Source organism: Anarhichas minor, unplaced genomic scaffold (assembly GCF_050575085.1).
Source record: "Anarhichas minor isolate MPS153535 unplaced genomic scaffold, ASM5057508v1 ptg000044l, whole genome shotgun sequence".
Lineage (NCBI taxonomy): Eukaryota > Metazoa > Chordata > Actinopteri > Perciformes > Anarhichadidae > Anarhichas > Anarhichas minor.
Genome location: NW_027466490.1, coordinates 865001 through 879401, shown reverse-complemented (window position 1 = coordinate 879401; position 14401 = coordinate 865001). Strand labels below are relative to the sequence as shown.

Below are 14401 nucleotides of genomic sequence, written 5' to 3'. Positions count from 1 at the left end.
ATTATAATTTTTAATCTCATTGTTATGGCAAAGTTCAATAATGAATTCAAAAGTAGTGTATTGCTCACTTGTATTTTAAAGTACTGCTATATGAACAAAAGGTCAATAACATTTGGTTTATAAACACATCAGGTTGTTGTTAGCAGCAGTATTCCCTTTACACAGTAGCAAGGCAAGTTTATTTGTACAGCACATTTCAACAACAAGGTAATTCAAAGTGCTTCACATAAAACCAGTAAAAGCATCAAAACATAAGGCAAAAGAAAAGGAGATTTAAAAACAATTAAGAACATTCATTGAAACAATAAAAACAGTGTAAGAAATAAAATACAGTAGTAAAATGCAGGAAATTGATTAATATATTAATTGAATGTGGTTCAATTAAAGGCAGCAGCAAACAGAAAAGTCTTCAATCTTGATTTAAAGGAGCTGAGGGTCTCAGCAGACCTGCAGCTTTCTGGGACTTTGTTCCAGATATGTGGAGCAGAACAACTGAACGCTGCTTCTCCATGTTTAGTTCTGACTCTGGGAAGGCAGTTATAACACAGTTATAATGATTCTGATCATAGATATTCAGCCGGTGTTCACAACTTTATCTTCATGTGTGTAAGAGATGATACTTAAATATACTTCTTGAAACCTGCAAACCTATCTACGTCATGTTTTTATGTTTGTTAAATTCTCAGTAGTGATACTAAATGATGCTTATTATTATTATTTGTACGTTGGTACATAGAGGGTGATAAGAAGCTGTACTTGGAGGGCCTTAGGACTTAGGGGAATGTAGGTGAAGGAAACAGGAAGAGACGAAGAGACGCCACACAAACAGCTGTTCACCGCTCGCTGCCGGCCGGTTCTTGTGTTAAAAATGTCCCCTTAATAATAAAAAAAAAAACATGCGCTAACGTGCCATAAAATAATTGTCTGCGTTAATAAAACTTATCCAGCACCAGTAATATTATATATAGAAAGTCATTTTATAGATAGAAACATAAAGAACAAAGAGTAAGAACATCAAAAATATACAAGATCTTTACACACTTATATATAATTAAAAATCTAACTAAAGATGAATCATAACGTTATTGATCTTCTGGCTTCTCAGAACGACAGATATTCATCAGCTGGACTCTAGTTAGCTAACGTTAGCATGCTAACAGCATTTTTATAATTTTATTATAATAACTAATAATGATGATGACTAATATTAATGATGATAACGTTAATCTTCTGTTTTCTTGCAGCAGGATGAACGGATATGAATCTCCAGCTCTCGGCTCCTACGGCTCACAGACCAAGTCAGTGCTTCAGCAGTTAGCATGTTAGCTTGTCTGTTAGCATCTAAAGCGTCTCTGACATCAGTGCAGAGACGCTTCTGTGGTGTTGAGCCAAGTGTTAGATTTGGAACATGAAGTCTGCTCTTCTGTCAGAGGAGGCGGAGCCTGCAGAGTGAACCGTCTGTTCCTCTGTTCATAACTTCATAAAAAATGTTTTATTATTGTTTTATAACGACGGAAAAAAGTAAATTTGTTTGAAGAAAATTAATCAGCAATTATTTTGATCTATTAATTTTTTATTTTTTAAAGTAAAAATGCCAAAAATATAAAAACAATCTGCATCTTTTTTTAATGTGAATAATTTCTATTTTTCTCAGTTTTATTTCATTATAAACGAAACATATTTGGGTTTAAAAATAAAACATTTGAAGACGTCACTTCGGTACAACATTTATTATTAATTTAATGAATTTATTGTCTTATAATAATTTATAATATATACAAACCTTTACAGTTTACACACATAAACATATTTACAGACGTGTGATAATAATAGTAACATAGAATGAAAGATTAAAATAAAATCAAAAAAAAAAAAAATTTATAAAATATAAACCAGATCAAAATAAAGTGTGATATTATTTAGATTTAGATTATTTATATCTTGTCCCTTCAAGTTGACTTATTTTTAATCTGCCTAATATTCTGTCAACAGCATATTTAGTATAGATTTGACTTTAATCAATAATAAAAATAATGTTTGAGTCTGAGGAGAGTCTGTCTCCTGTATGTTATTTATGTAAATAATATGTATATATAACTGTATTTATATGTATTTCAGTGGCCATGGCTCTCAGTCTCCTGAGCCTCCAAAAAATAAAACCAAGTCCGGAGCCAAATCTCTGTACGGTGAGTTCCTGTTCTCCTTTATCATTAATTCATGAGTCATCCACTGCTTCCTCTTCCTGGAGATTCACATGTTATTGATCATAACGTGCGTGTGCGTGTGTAAATGTTTCATGTGCTGCTGTTTTCCTTCCCGTTGGTTCATGAATAATCTCTTATATCTCATTAACATGTATCATAATTAACATGTATCATAATTAACATGTATCATAATTAACATGTATCATAATTAACATGCATCCTCATTAACATGTATCATAATTAACATGTATCCTCATTAACATGTATCCTCATTAACAGGATCAGATGAAATCTATTTCCTTCGTTCATCTTCCAAACATAAAAAGAAAAGTCAAAGTGAGCCGAGTGTGACCTGTTTCTGTTTTCATTTAATAACGTGGCTCTTTGTTTGTACTTCAGTATATATATATATATATATATATATATAGTTCAGTATATTTGAAACTCAAACGTCACAATGCCGTGAACCAATCAGGAGGCAACATGATTCTGTCGGTGAAGTGAAGTTCTGAGAATAATGAAGTATAACTTTATGTAAACTTATTTTTACATAAATGAAATATTGTTTAACTTCACATGACAGAAATATTATAAGAGCCATGTTGTAAAAATCTTGATTTTTCTTTACGTTCAAACCTGCATGTAAAACTCATTCTGGCCTTTTGATTTCACAAATATGATTTCTGTTGATGTTAGTTTGAGAGCATTAATATATTGATGTTAGTTTGAGAGCATTAATATGTTGATGTTAGTTTGAGAGCATTAATATGTTGATGTTTGTTTATAATAATTGTTAAGGTGTTGCAGTCGTCAGTGGTGGAACACGTGCTGCATGTCTGTGTGAACTTTGATATTTTGTATGATTTGAGCTCATTTTTGTTTCTTTAAATCAGTTTGTTGGTGACGTGACATCAAACCCAGAACAATAGTAATGAATGAAGTATAATAATAATAAACTATAATAATGAACTTCTGTTTCAGATCAAAGGAAACATTTCACCAAAACCAGCATCAACAGTCTGACGGACACGTCTCAGTATCACATAGAGGTGAGACCACAATATTATTTTTTATATATATATATATATATATATATATATATATATATAATATATATTATTATTAACATGGAGATTACATTCTCATTGTTTCTGTGTCAATATTGTTATTGTTCAGTTGGTTGTTACAGCACATTAAAAACATGTAAATAAGCTAGTTATTAATGATAATAAAGATAAAGTTATACGAGTTCATGTAGTAATGTGAATTAAAGATGAACCACTAACCTGCTAACTCACCAAAGATAGTTGATATTAATAATAATTTGTCGAGATATTTTGTTTTTTTTATCTGCTTAATATTTTCAATAAAGACAAATTCTAGAAGGTTGACTTTGAGTTGGAAATATTTAGATTTTATTGTAAATGTTTGAGAAAATATACAAAATTAAATGATTTTTAATTGTCTTTAAAAAAAATCAATTATATTTGATTCATGGTTAATATTTCAGCGATTTCCAATTTTCATATTCACATATTTCTTGTATTCTGTTCTCTGGATGTTTCTTACGAGCAGAAGACTTGTTGTTGTTGTTGTTGTTGTTGTTGTTGTTGTTATTATTATTATGTTGTTATTGTTCATGTTGATCTCGTGTCTTCAGCACTTGACCACCTTCGTGTTGGACCGGAAAGACGGTCTGATCACCGTGGACGACGGCGTCCGACGTCTCCGGCTGCTGGACGCTAAAGGGAAAGTCTGGACTCAGGACATGTTGCTGCAGGTGGAGGACAAGACCGTCAGCCTCATCGACCACGAGACCAAGGTGGGTCTAACATAGGTCTCTGAGACCACGAGACCCTTCTGGTCCTCAGGAACCTCCAGGACTCACCAAGTCTCTGAGACCACCGGACTCTTCTGGTCCTCAGGAACCTCCAGGACTCACTAAGTCTCTGAGACCACTAGACTCTTCTAGGACTCGGATATTAAAGTATTCCTGACAGTTGTTTCTTCCTGTTGGTCAGAACGAGTTGGAGAACTTCCCCATCGGGACGGTCCAGCACTGTCAGGCCGTCATGAACGCCTGTAGCTATGACTCCATCTTGGCTCTGGTGTGTAAAGACTCGGGTCAGAGCAAAGCCGACCTCCACCTGTTCCAGTGTGACGACATCAAGGTGAACGGCTGTGATTGGTCCTTTTTAGTTAAGAGGCTTTAGTTGAGGTTATCAAAGCTCTAGGCTCATTTATTGTCCTTATGAAACACAGTGATGCACAAAGAGCTTCAGCTGTAGCTCATTTCTAACACAACAAACACAACTAAACAAAATGTTTGTTTTATTTGCATCATAATAAATGTACACAGCAGCAACAAAATCAATTCTCTGGACAAAATGGCGACATCTTCACATCTTTGTTTAACTGAAGGTACATTTCAATATGATTCATGATATTTATTTGGTAGAAAATGTGAGTTTTAGAGTAAGAAAACATAGTCAGTCAACATGAAGTCATGAAAACATTTATCCAAGTGGAATAAAAGAAAGTAGCTTGAAAGATGTTTTTAGTTTGTGATTAATAGAAAGTTAACATTTAGATACAATGTAAACAGTAGAGGACCAATGACGGAGCCCTGTGGAACACCATGACGGAGTCACAAAGACAATAATGTCTTCACACTTTATTTAAAGCCTTGACTTGACTTTAGACTTTTACAGAAAGATGAACCATAAATTGTTATTGTTATTGACGTGTTTCATCACGTTTATGTTTCTGTTGATTTCCCAACAGGCCAATCTGATCCACGCAGACATAGAAGGTGCTATGATCGATGCCAAAGGAGGCAAAGTGAAGAAGAGACCGGAGGCTTTAAGGTAAGAACCAATCATCAGACACTCTGAGAGGTTCGTAGTAAACGCTGACAGCTGATTGTCTGACCTGTCCGTCTGTCTGCAGGATGATCCTGAAGAGCGATGGGATCATCCCCCCTCCCCCCGCCGCCCCCGCCCCCGAACCACCGGCCTCGTCCAATCAGGTGGACGTGAAGAGCCGAGCGGCCGCGTGGTCAGCGTGGACCAATGAGCAACAAGACTGTGAGTGATGTCACCATCATGATATCATCATAGGAGAAATATGTGTGTGAACAATAACAAACAACCAGGATTGATTTTAAACCTGAAATAAAGCTCACAGCTGAGTAACTGAAGTTATTAAATCAAATGAAAACAGTTCTGTAGTAAATGTACGTGGTCACATGTCTCTGTGATAATAGAACTACACATGTGATGTCATCATCACTGGTTATTGATTGGCTGTAGATGAGAAGCAGCGACCGATCTCATTGGAGGACGGACCGGTGGAGATGACAGCAGCCAGAGTGGACCGAGACGTGGTGAGTCCTTTTATTATGAAAGGTCTGATCTGAGAGCAGCTGAAGACCTGCTGTGTTTACATGTGAGGTCACTGATGATCACATTTAAGCTGATTGAACAACGTCGGTTTATTTAAATGTAATCAAAGTTCAGAGGCTTTGAGGGGAAATCTGGTTACATAAAGAATAACAAAATGAGTGCTGTGAGGAAACTGACCTCTGGTCTGTTGGTTTAGGTTTAATCATTAAAGTCAAAGACAAACTTTTATTTTGGCAGCAAATCCTGAACCACATCCTGGACGACATCGAGTCGTTCGTCACCAAACTTCAGAAGGCTGCCGAGGCCTTCAACGAGCTCTCCAAGAGGAAGAAGACCAAGAAAGGCAAGAAGAAAGGTCCGGGAGGTGAGGAGGAGGACGAGGAAGAGGAGGAGTTTTATTTCTGATGGTTTCTGTCACATCTGAGCTGCTACGAGTTCCTCTTCAACTGGTTTCTCATTTTATGGTTTATGGAAGTCAAAAATACATAATAAATGATGTTCATGTAGATTCAGGTATGAAACAGACGATGTAAAAGACTTTACTTTGAGACTGAAACAAAAATAAGCAAATGAAATAAACAACGATGAAGATGAACTCTAGGATCATTGATCACCTTCATCAGTTGATATTTAAATGTCTCGTTGTGTCCACCAGAGGGTGTCCTGACTCTGCGCTCCAGACCTCCCGGTGAGGACGAGTTCATCGACTGTCTACAGAAGTTCAAACATGCCTTCAACCAGCTGGTAGGGTCATCTTCATCATCGTCTTCATCATTGTCTTCATCGTGTGATTGTAGATATTAAAGGAATGATTGTGACCTTCAGGGGAAACTGACGGATCTCATCCAGAACCCGAGTGCTGAGGATCTGCTTCACTTCCTGTTCTCTCCTCTCAGGATGGTGAGTCAGCACTTTATCAAACGTCATTAGGTTTTATCATATTCATCATAAACCTTTAGTTAGTAAAAGTCTTTTAGTTTTAGTCAGATTATATTAAATGTAATCTGCTAGTTAGTTCTCTGTTTATTTAGTCGTAGTTTTATTTGTGTTTTTATTTTTACTGAATGAAATCGTTCAGAACTCAAGTTTCTAAAATGGCTGAAATGTTTTGAGATTTTCATGGAATAAAAAAATAATACCACAAGTTAGAATGACACAAACCCACTACACACCTGTCTCCCTACCTGTCCTCTACCTGTCCCCCCCATCCTCCAGGTGATCCAGGCATCCAGTGTGGATCTGGCTCGCAGCGTCGTGGTTCCTCTTCTGACCAAAGAGTCCATCAACTTCCTTCACTCCTCGGGGACGGCGGAGGAGAGACACCTGTGGGTCGACCTGGGAGACGGGTGGACCAAATGCAGGTGAGACAGTTTTATATTCAAGTCTCTTCTACGTTTACTTTACAACTTGTTTTGTTTTATTTAAAAACTTCACAATCACAAAAAATAAACGTCCTCCTGGAGGACTGAGATCCATGACGTCCTCCTGGAGGACAGGGAGCCATGACGTCCTCCTGGAGGACAGGGAGCCATGACGTCCTCCTGGAGGACAGAGATCCATGACGTCCTCCTGGAGGACAGAGATCCATGACGTCCTCCTGGAGGACAGAGATCCATGACGTCCTCCTGGAGGACTGAGATCCATGACGTCCTCCTGGAGGACTGAGATCCATGACGTCCTCCTGGAGGACTGAGATCCATGACGTCCTCCTGGAGGACTGAGATCCATGACGTCCTCCTGGAGGACTGAGATCCATAACTGGTATTGATCAGGTGTCTCTGTGATCAGGTTGGAGTGGCCCAGGCACCACTACTTCCCCCCCTGTGTGCTGACGTTCCAGGACGGCTGGGAGCCGCCGCTGATCCACGAGACTCAGTCCAGAGACCAGGACCTGATCCAGCAGCCTGAGGCTCTCACCGACGCCGAGATCCAGAGACGAGAGGACCTGAGGGTCCGCCTGGAGGTTCAGGTCAGCACTCTTTACTTCCTGTCTGTGTGTCACATGATGACATGATAACATTCATATCTATATTCGTACTTCCTGTCTGTGCGTTTAGCCGTCGGCGGCGCAGAAGTTTCACCCCACAGACGAGTTCTCCTCCTACAGACAGATGCAGATCCTGGATCAAGATCAGGACTCGGCCGTCAGCCGCGTAGACCGGTGAGGTCACATGACACCCTGGAGAACTGATCCCAGACCTGCTCTTTACTGACAGTAATTCATCAGTAAATACATCAAGAAAAATCTGTAAAAATGAATCAGAAATAATCAGATCAATGTTTTTGTATTTTATCAGAAGATAAATTAATAATTGTTTTCTATTCATTGTGTTCTTCTATTCATTCATTTCATTAATATTGAAAAACTGAAATAAGTAAATGTACATTTGATTCTGCTTTTACTTCTTTATTCTATTTATTGATTTTATTTATTGCAGTATTTAGATATTTAATTGATGAATAAGGTATTTTTCTTATTCCGTCTAAATCTTCTGAACTAGACAAACTTTCTTCCTCTGAGATGTTCATTGATAATGATCTCGTTCTTCTGCATGAACATCTGAGAAAATGATCCAAACTGACGTCGATTTATTGATTTTAATCTTTCTCAGTCAGACTTTCTTTCCTTTAAAAACTGAATTATTTTCATTGAATCAAGTCTTTAAATTCTTTAAGTTCTCTCAGTAACTTGATCTGAAGTTGGGATGCTTCTCCAGTTAATGATACAGTTATTATTTAGTTATTGAATTCATAGTTGGAAAACATTCACTTTTTATTTTTTGTGCTTTATTTGTGAAAGTGCTATTAGTACTTTTTAATGATGAATACTTTATCATTGTGTAATACTACAGAGACCGTTTCCCTGTTAATATGTGTTCATAACTGGTCATAACCGGTCATAACTAGTCTTGTTGTGATTGGTTGATTTATTTCAGGAGTTTCGATGACGACAGCAGAATCCAACCAAAACTTTTTGCCAAATCTAAATACGACTTTGTGGCGAGAAACAACACGGAGCTTTCTGTCCTCAAAGACGAGGTCGTCGAGGTTTGTTCTTGATTAATAACATAATAATAATAATAATAAACATGCTTTCATCAAAAGGGAAATCATGTTCATAAGAAAAATAACAAACTGATGTTTTTAATTTAAATCAATGTTGAAAGAAAGGAGAATGATTTGTGATGAGCAACAACCAAACTAAGAAATTCATCTTTTACTTATTCCACATTTTAATCTTTCCTGATTTGTTATGTTTGTAAAAATATAAATAATCATAATCTGTAGTATGTTTATAATTATAGGACGTAAACACCTGCTCAGGTAAATAACATTATTAAAGACATTATCACAATAATATAACCTGGTTTGAATTTATGTCAAAAATATAATTTAATTTGTTGCTCGCGGAAATTCTGTAAATCAAAATATTTCTATAGGATCTGATCAGACTTTTTATTATATTATATTGATCAGTGATTTATGGATTCATAACCAAAAGTCTCTAAACATTTGAGACGCTTAGCGTATAAAGTGCTCACTGGCTGCTGTAAAGTGTGAGTTGAGGTCTGAGGTTCTGATCTGAGGTCTGGTCTGAGGGTCTGGTCTGAGGTCTGATCTGAGGTTCTGATCTGAGGTCTGGTCTGAGGTCTGATCTGAGGTCCTGATGGTCTTCAGGTCTTGGACGACAGGAAGCAGTGGTGGAAGGTGGGTAACGGCGTCGGGGCATCCGGCTACGTGCCCAACAACATCCTGGAGATCAGCAAGGCCGTAGACATGACGGGCAGAGGAGAGCCCATCTACAGCCACACCATCCAGGTACGTTCATGTAGTGCATCTTCATCATCTTCATCATATTCATCCTCATCCTCCTCATCATCCTCATCCTCGCTCTGTTTCATTCTGAACGGTTGAAGCTTATGATGCCAAAGAAGGAGTTTGAGTTGTTCAAGGTAAAGCTGAACACTGTGTTTAGTTTCTTTAGTTTTAATAAACTCGTGTTTTTTTTGCTGTGGACCTTTTTCTTTTTCTTTTATTTCTAAAGGAACAGTCTCACATTTTGGTAAAAAGTTTAATTTCCTGGTTTGTTTGTCAACAAATAGCTCCAATGCTAACAGGTGCTAAAACCAGAAGGTCTAATTCTGCTGCTGTTCAATAAACAACAACCTGCAGCTAGGCTAACAGTTTCCCCGTTTCCAGTCTTTGTGCTAGGCTAGGCTAACATGTCCTAGTATAACATAACAGCTACCAGCAGTAACTACAAACAGCTATTATAATGTTGGTTAGCTCCTTGTATGTAGCTTCCATAACAGCATCTAGCTATAAACATCTAGCATGATGTTAGATACAATAGCTATTTTTCTTTGTTGCTATGGCTAGTAGTTTCCCTCTGTTTCCAGTTTTTGTGCTAAGGTAGGCTAACATGTCTTTAGCGTCAGTTAGCTACAAACTATTACCATAAAATCATAACTCTTAGCATCATGTTGGATATGCTCACTGTAGCTACCACAACGTCAACATTACATACCAGTGATTATACTTGATGCTACACTAGCTAGCAGTTTCCCCCTGCTTCCAGTCTTTGTGCTAAGCTAGGCTATAGCCCCAGTTAGCTACAAACAACTACCATAACAGCTGTACTGTTGATCACTTAGCATGATGGTGGATATGAAACCTATTAGCACAAGTATAATAATATATACTGTATAAAAACCCAACATACTTCTTTTATGCTAGCTTGTTTGTAGCTACACCGGCTAGAAGTTTCCCTCTGCTTCCAGTGTTTGTGCTAAGCTAGGCTAAGTACGTCCCTGGATCTTAACGGGTTGTTGGAAGGTTTATTTTTCTGAATGTCAGACTGTTCCTTTAAGTGTTTGTTAGAGTTTGATCTTCATGTTTAGTTTGAATAATAAAACGGTGTTGACGATAATCTCAGTAGGTTTTTCAGTGAATAACTTTAAAGTTTTGTCTCATCAACTTCATGTTTTATGTTTCATTTCACGTTGTCAGCAATTACTGGGAGAGTTGAACGAGGTAAACAACAAACAACACGACTTTAGACTTCAGGTATTTCAGGTTCAGAAGGTCCACTGAAGTCTGGAAATATTTGGACAGAAATAAATATAATTAAAATAAATAAATCGGTGCTTTGAATCGTCAGTATTTTCAGAATAAAAGCGCCACCTGTCGTCTCTCAGAAGCAGACCACCAGGACCGACCACACCTCCAGTAAACCGTTAGTGACTCCGGCCCCTCCGGCCCCCACGCCGCCCCCCCCGGCCCCCGTCAGGCTCCCCACGCCGCCGCTGCCGCCTCCAGCTGCCAAGCCGGCCGCCATCAGCCACACCGTCAGCCGCCAGAACAGCACCACGTCCAGCGACACCGGCGGCGTCGCCATGAGGCACAACAACCAGAGACCTCCACCCGTCACCCGTGAGTCAGACATGAGTCGCTGTGTGACTAGAATGTGGAGAAGTCTCAATAATATCGTTAATGTGACGATCAAACATCCTGCAGGAAGGAAATCCAACATGGAGGAGGTTCAGGACGAGCTGATGCACAGACTGACTTTAGGTCGCAGCGCTCAGAAGAAGTTTCAGGTTTCTGCTCGTCTGCCGTCCAACAGCATCACCTACGACTCTTCACCTGAGGACGTCAGAGCCTGGTTAGAGGCCAAGGGCTTCAGTCCAGTGTGAGTCTCTTCATGCAGTCTGTTGGTACTACAGGTGTGTGTGCAAGTGTGTGTACTGTCTCACACCTGCCTGTGTGTCTCTTGTGTACTGTCTCACACCTGCCTGTGTGTCTCTTGTGTACTGTCTCACACCTGCCTGTGTGTCTCCTGTGTGTACTGTCTCACACCTGCCTGTGTGTCTCCTGTGTGTCCTGTCTCACACCTGCCTGTGTGTCTCTTGTGTCCTGTCTCAAACCTGTCTGTCTCTCCTGCAGCACCATCACCAGCCTCGGCGTCCTGACTGGAGCTCAGCTCTTCTCTCTCAACAAAGAGGAGCTGAAGACGGTTTGTCCCGACGACGGAGCTCGAGTCTTCAGCCAGGTCACCGTCCAGAAGGCGGCGCTGGAGGTGAGTGTCACAGGTCACACGTGATGTCATGACACGCGATGTCATCGACACGAAACACCTGAAACTGTGTTTTTCTCTGCAGCATGCTTTCCTTGTTAGGTTTGAGAAGTTTATTCTGAAAAGTTTTTATTTTTTTTTTAAGTCCTTTTATTTTCAGAATAAAGTCCTAATATTTTCAGAATAAGGTCCTATTATTTTCAGAATAAGTCCATCTATATATATATATATATATATATATATATATATATATATATATATATTCATACATATTAAAAGCACCCCTCCTCAGGTGTTTATCAGGTGAAATCCGCTCTGTTGAGACTCTTTTGTGTCTTTGAGCTTCCTGTCCCCCAAAAGGTGTTTGGTGTCTATTTCCACTGCAGGTTTTCTTCTGACCCTCCTTTGATCTTCTGAATCTGTCACTACGTTCATTCAGGTATCGAGTTCTCAGACAGACGTTCTTCTGATGGACACATTTAAGGAACAGCTGATTATAAAGGGACTCAGATTAAGACTCCTGGTTTTTAGCTTTTATCAGTTGGTCCTGACTTGGGACTAGCTGGTCCTGATTTGGGACTAGCTGGTCCTGACTTGGGACTAGCTGGTCTTGACTTGGGACTAGTTGGTCTTGACTTGGGACTAGCTGGTCCTGACTTGGGACTAGCTGGTCTTGACTTGGGACTAGTTGGTCTTGACTTGGGACTAGCTGGTCCTGACTTTAGACTTGTTAAACTGTCCTTGTCTCGCTCTTTATTAATATGTGATGTCACCTGTTTATTGATCAACTAAAGACCAAATTAAACTAAAACCACGAGTCCTAGTCGTGTTCTAGTCTGTGATCTTCAAAGCACCACATGAGGTGTTTATGTTTTCATATTAATTGAATTAGAATAAATTAATGTCCTGATTCTGTCCGTCAGAACGAAGCTCTGGTCATTTCTTGTTTAGCAGAATTTTAAGGTAGTATTAAGGTTGTTTTAAGGTAGTATTTCTCTCCCTGCTGTGGCCGAACAGTTAAGTCCACCTTAAGCCCCCAGAATGCACCAGATCCAGACCTCTGACCCCGCCCCCCCCCCCCCACCCGTAGAGACCAAGATGTAGATCTTCTCTTGATAAACGTGTGTTAGCTTAGCATTGATTAGCAGTCAGCTGATCATAAAGATGGCTGCCTCATGATGTAATTTATTATCAATATTTAAAGTTCTGGTCGCACAAAGATGTCGACAATCAAATAAAAGAAACAACAGAGGACAAAGGTCACTTAATTAACAATAAACACACAAAAGCTTGAATCAAGACGTATATAAATAATAGAATAAATATCATAAATATAAAACGTCTACAGTTCTAAGGAATTTTTTTGTTCTTTTATTTCTACTTTCAGATTTTTTTTCTACATTTTTATAAAAAAATTTCTACATACGTAAAACAATAGAGAAATAAAGAATCAGAAATGAGTAAATGAATACAAAATAAATAAATAATGATTTCCATTTGAATATATCTGTTCTAATATAATATTATTTTATTCATGTATTTATATTTTGTCACTTTTTGTCCTCCATACTAATCCTGCTTTCAACATAATATTAATAATTTTAATATAAATACTATTTGTTTATTGTTGAGTGAAACAGACCTTTGTGGGACCAGTTTTAGGGAGTACTTAGTAGAACTACATTACCCAGCATGCCTCCTGCTCTTCACAGCTTCCTGCAGCAGCTTCTTGAGGTTCTTTATCATCTCAGTAGAAACAGTTTCCACTTTCTAACCGCTGTTTGTCTCCTCTGCTCTCGTTTCCTCCCTCCTCTCTGTGTCTCGTCTCCTCCATCCTCTCTGTGTCTCCTCCCATCTCCCCTGTTTCCTCCCCTGTCTCCTCCCCTCTCGTCTCCTCAGAGAGGTTCAGGTTCTGAGCTCCAGGAGATCATGAGGAGGCGACAGGAGAAACTAGCAGCCTGTGATTCAGGAGTGGAGTCTTTTGATGAAGGAAATGCCCACTGAGCTCCACTTCCTTCCCTCCTTCCTTTACTCTCACTCTTACTCCCTTCACACTGCAGCCTCCTGTTTCCTCCTCAGGCGGCGGTGGACCAGGCAGAGTTTGAGGAGATCATGAGGAGGCGACAGGAGCTCCTCAGCTCGTCTCCGTAGAACATTTAGAATATTCTTCCATGTTGAAGCCTCTGTGTTAAATAATAATTATTAATTATTAAATAATAACAGCTGGTGGTTTGTGCCTCTCGTCATTAACATCAAGCTGTCAATCACCGTGTAGCCCCGCCCGAAAGCATCCCCTGCTTTATGGTCTATTAGAGACCTGTCAATCACCGTGTAGCCCCGCCCTAAAGCATACCCTGCTTAATGGTCTATTAGAGACCTGTCAATCTGTCGACCTGTCAATGTATTGTATATTACTTTTGTTCAACCCAAGGTTGCTCAGAGAGGCGCAGAATGTCTTTTTACAGGTAAGGAACGCCAACCGAGTCCATTTCAGCAGGAAGCTAGCTAGCTATGTAGCTAGCAAGTAACTAGCTAGCTCTGAGTGTAAATACTGGAATTGTTGAACAAAGCTGTTGGGAGTCTAAGCTTAAAAGCTTGTCAATTTAAATTCATCATTCTAACATTTTAAACTTTGATTTTATACCTCCAGGATTCGGAGCTGTGAAACATCTGTGAAGCTAATGTTATGTTAGCATAAGAAGCTAAAGTTACGTTAG

At 39.1% G+C, this 14401-nt stretch overlaps 1 protein-coding gene across 1 annotated transcript in view; it reads left to right on the top strand.

Moving 5' to 3' along the window:
• Window positions 1-1233: 1233 nt before the first annotated feature.
• eps8a (EGFR pathway substrate 8a, signaling adaptor) overlaps window positions 1234-14401 on the top strand; it is a 13590-nt gene continuing 422 nt past the window's right edge. Inside the window, exons 1-21 of the mRNA XM_076111287.1 lie at window positions 1234-1298; window positions 2119-2186; window positions 3186-3253; window positions 3865-4026; window positions 4226-4375; window positions 4989-5071; window positions 5154-5290; window positions 5516-5589; window positions 5846-5972; window positions 6264-6352; window positions 6434-6508; window positions 6824-6969; window positions 7397-7577; window positions 7666-7769; window positions 8545-8656; window positions 9287-9427; window positions 10619-10642; window positions 10807-11041; window positions 11126-11300; window positions 11555-11687; window positions 13584-14401. The exon at window positions 13584-14401 is cut by the window's right edge and continues 422 nt beyond it. Coding sequence (XP_075967402.1) covers window positions 1249-1298; window positions 2119-2186; window positions 3186-3253; window positions 3865-4026; window positions 4226-4375; window positions 4989-5071; window positions 5154-5290; window positions 5516-5589; window positions 5846-5972; window positions 6264-6352; window positions 6434-6508; window positions 6824-6969; window positions 7397-7577; window positions 7666-7769; window positions 8545-8656; window positions 9287-9427; window positions 10619-10642; window positions 10807-11041; window positions 11126-11300; window positions 11555-11687; window positions 13584-13688 — 2439 coding nt within the window. The 5' untranslated portion in view covers window positions 1234-1248 and the 3' untranslated portion in view covers window positions 13689-14401. The remainder of the gene's footprint in view (window positions 1299-2118; window positions 2187-3185; window positions 3254-3864; window positions 4027-4225; window positions 4376-4988; window positions 5072-5153; window positions 5291-5515; window positions 5590-5845; window positions 5973-6263; window positions 6353-6433; window positions 6509-6823; window positions 6970-7396; window positions 7578-7665; window positions 7770-8544; window positions 8657-9286; window positions 9428-10618; window positions 10643-10806; window positions 11042-11125; window positions 11301-11554; window positions 11688-13583) is intronic.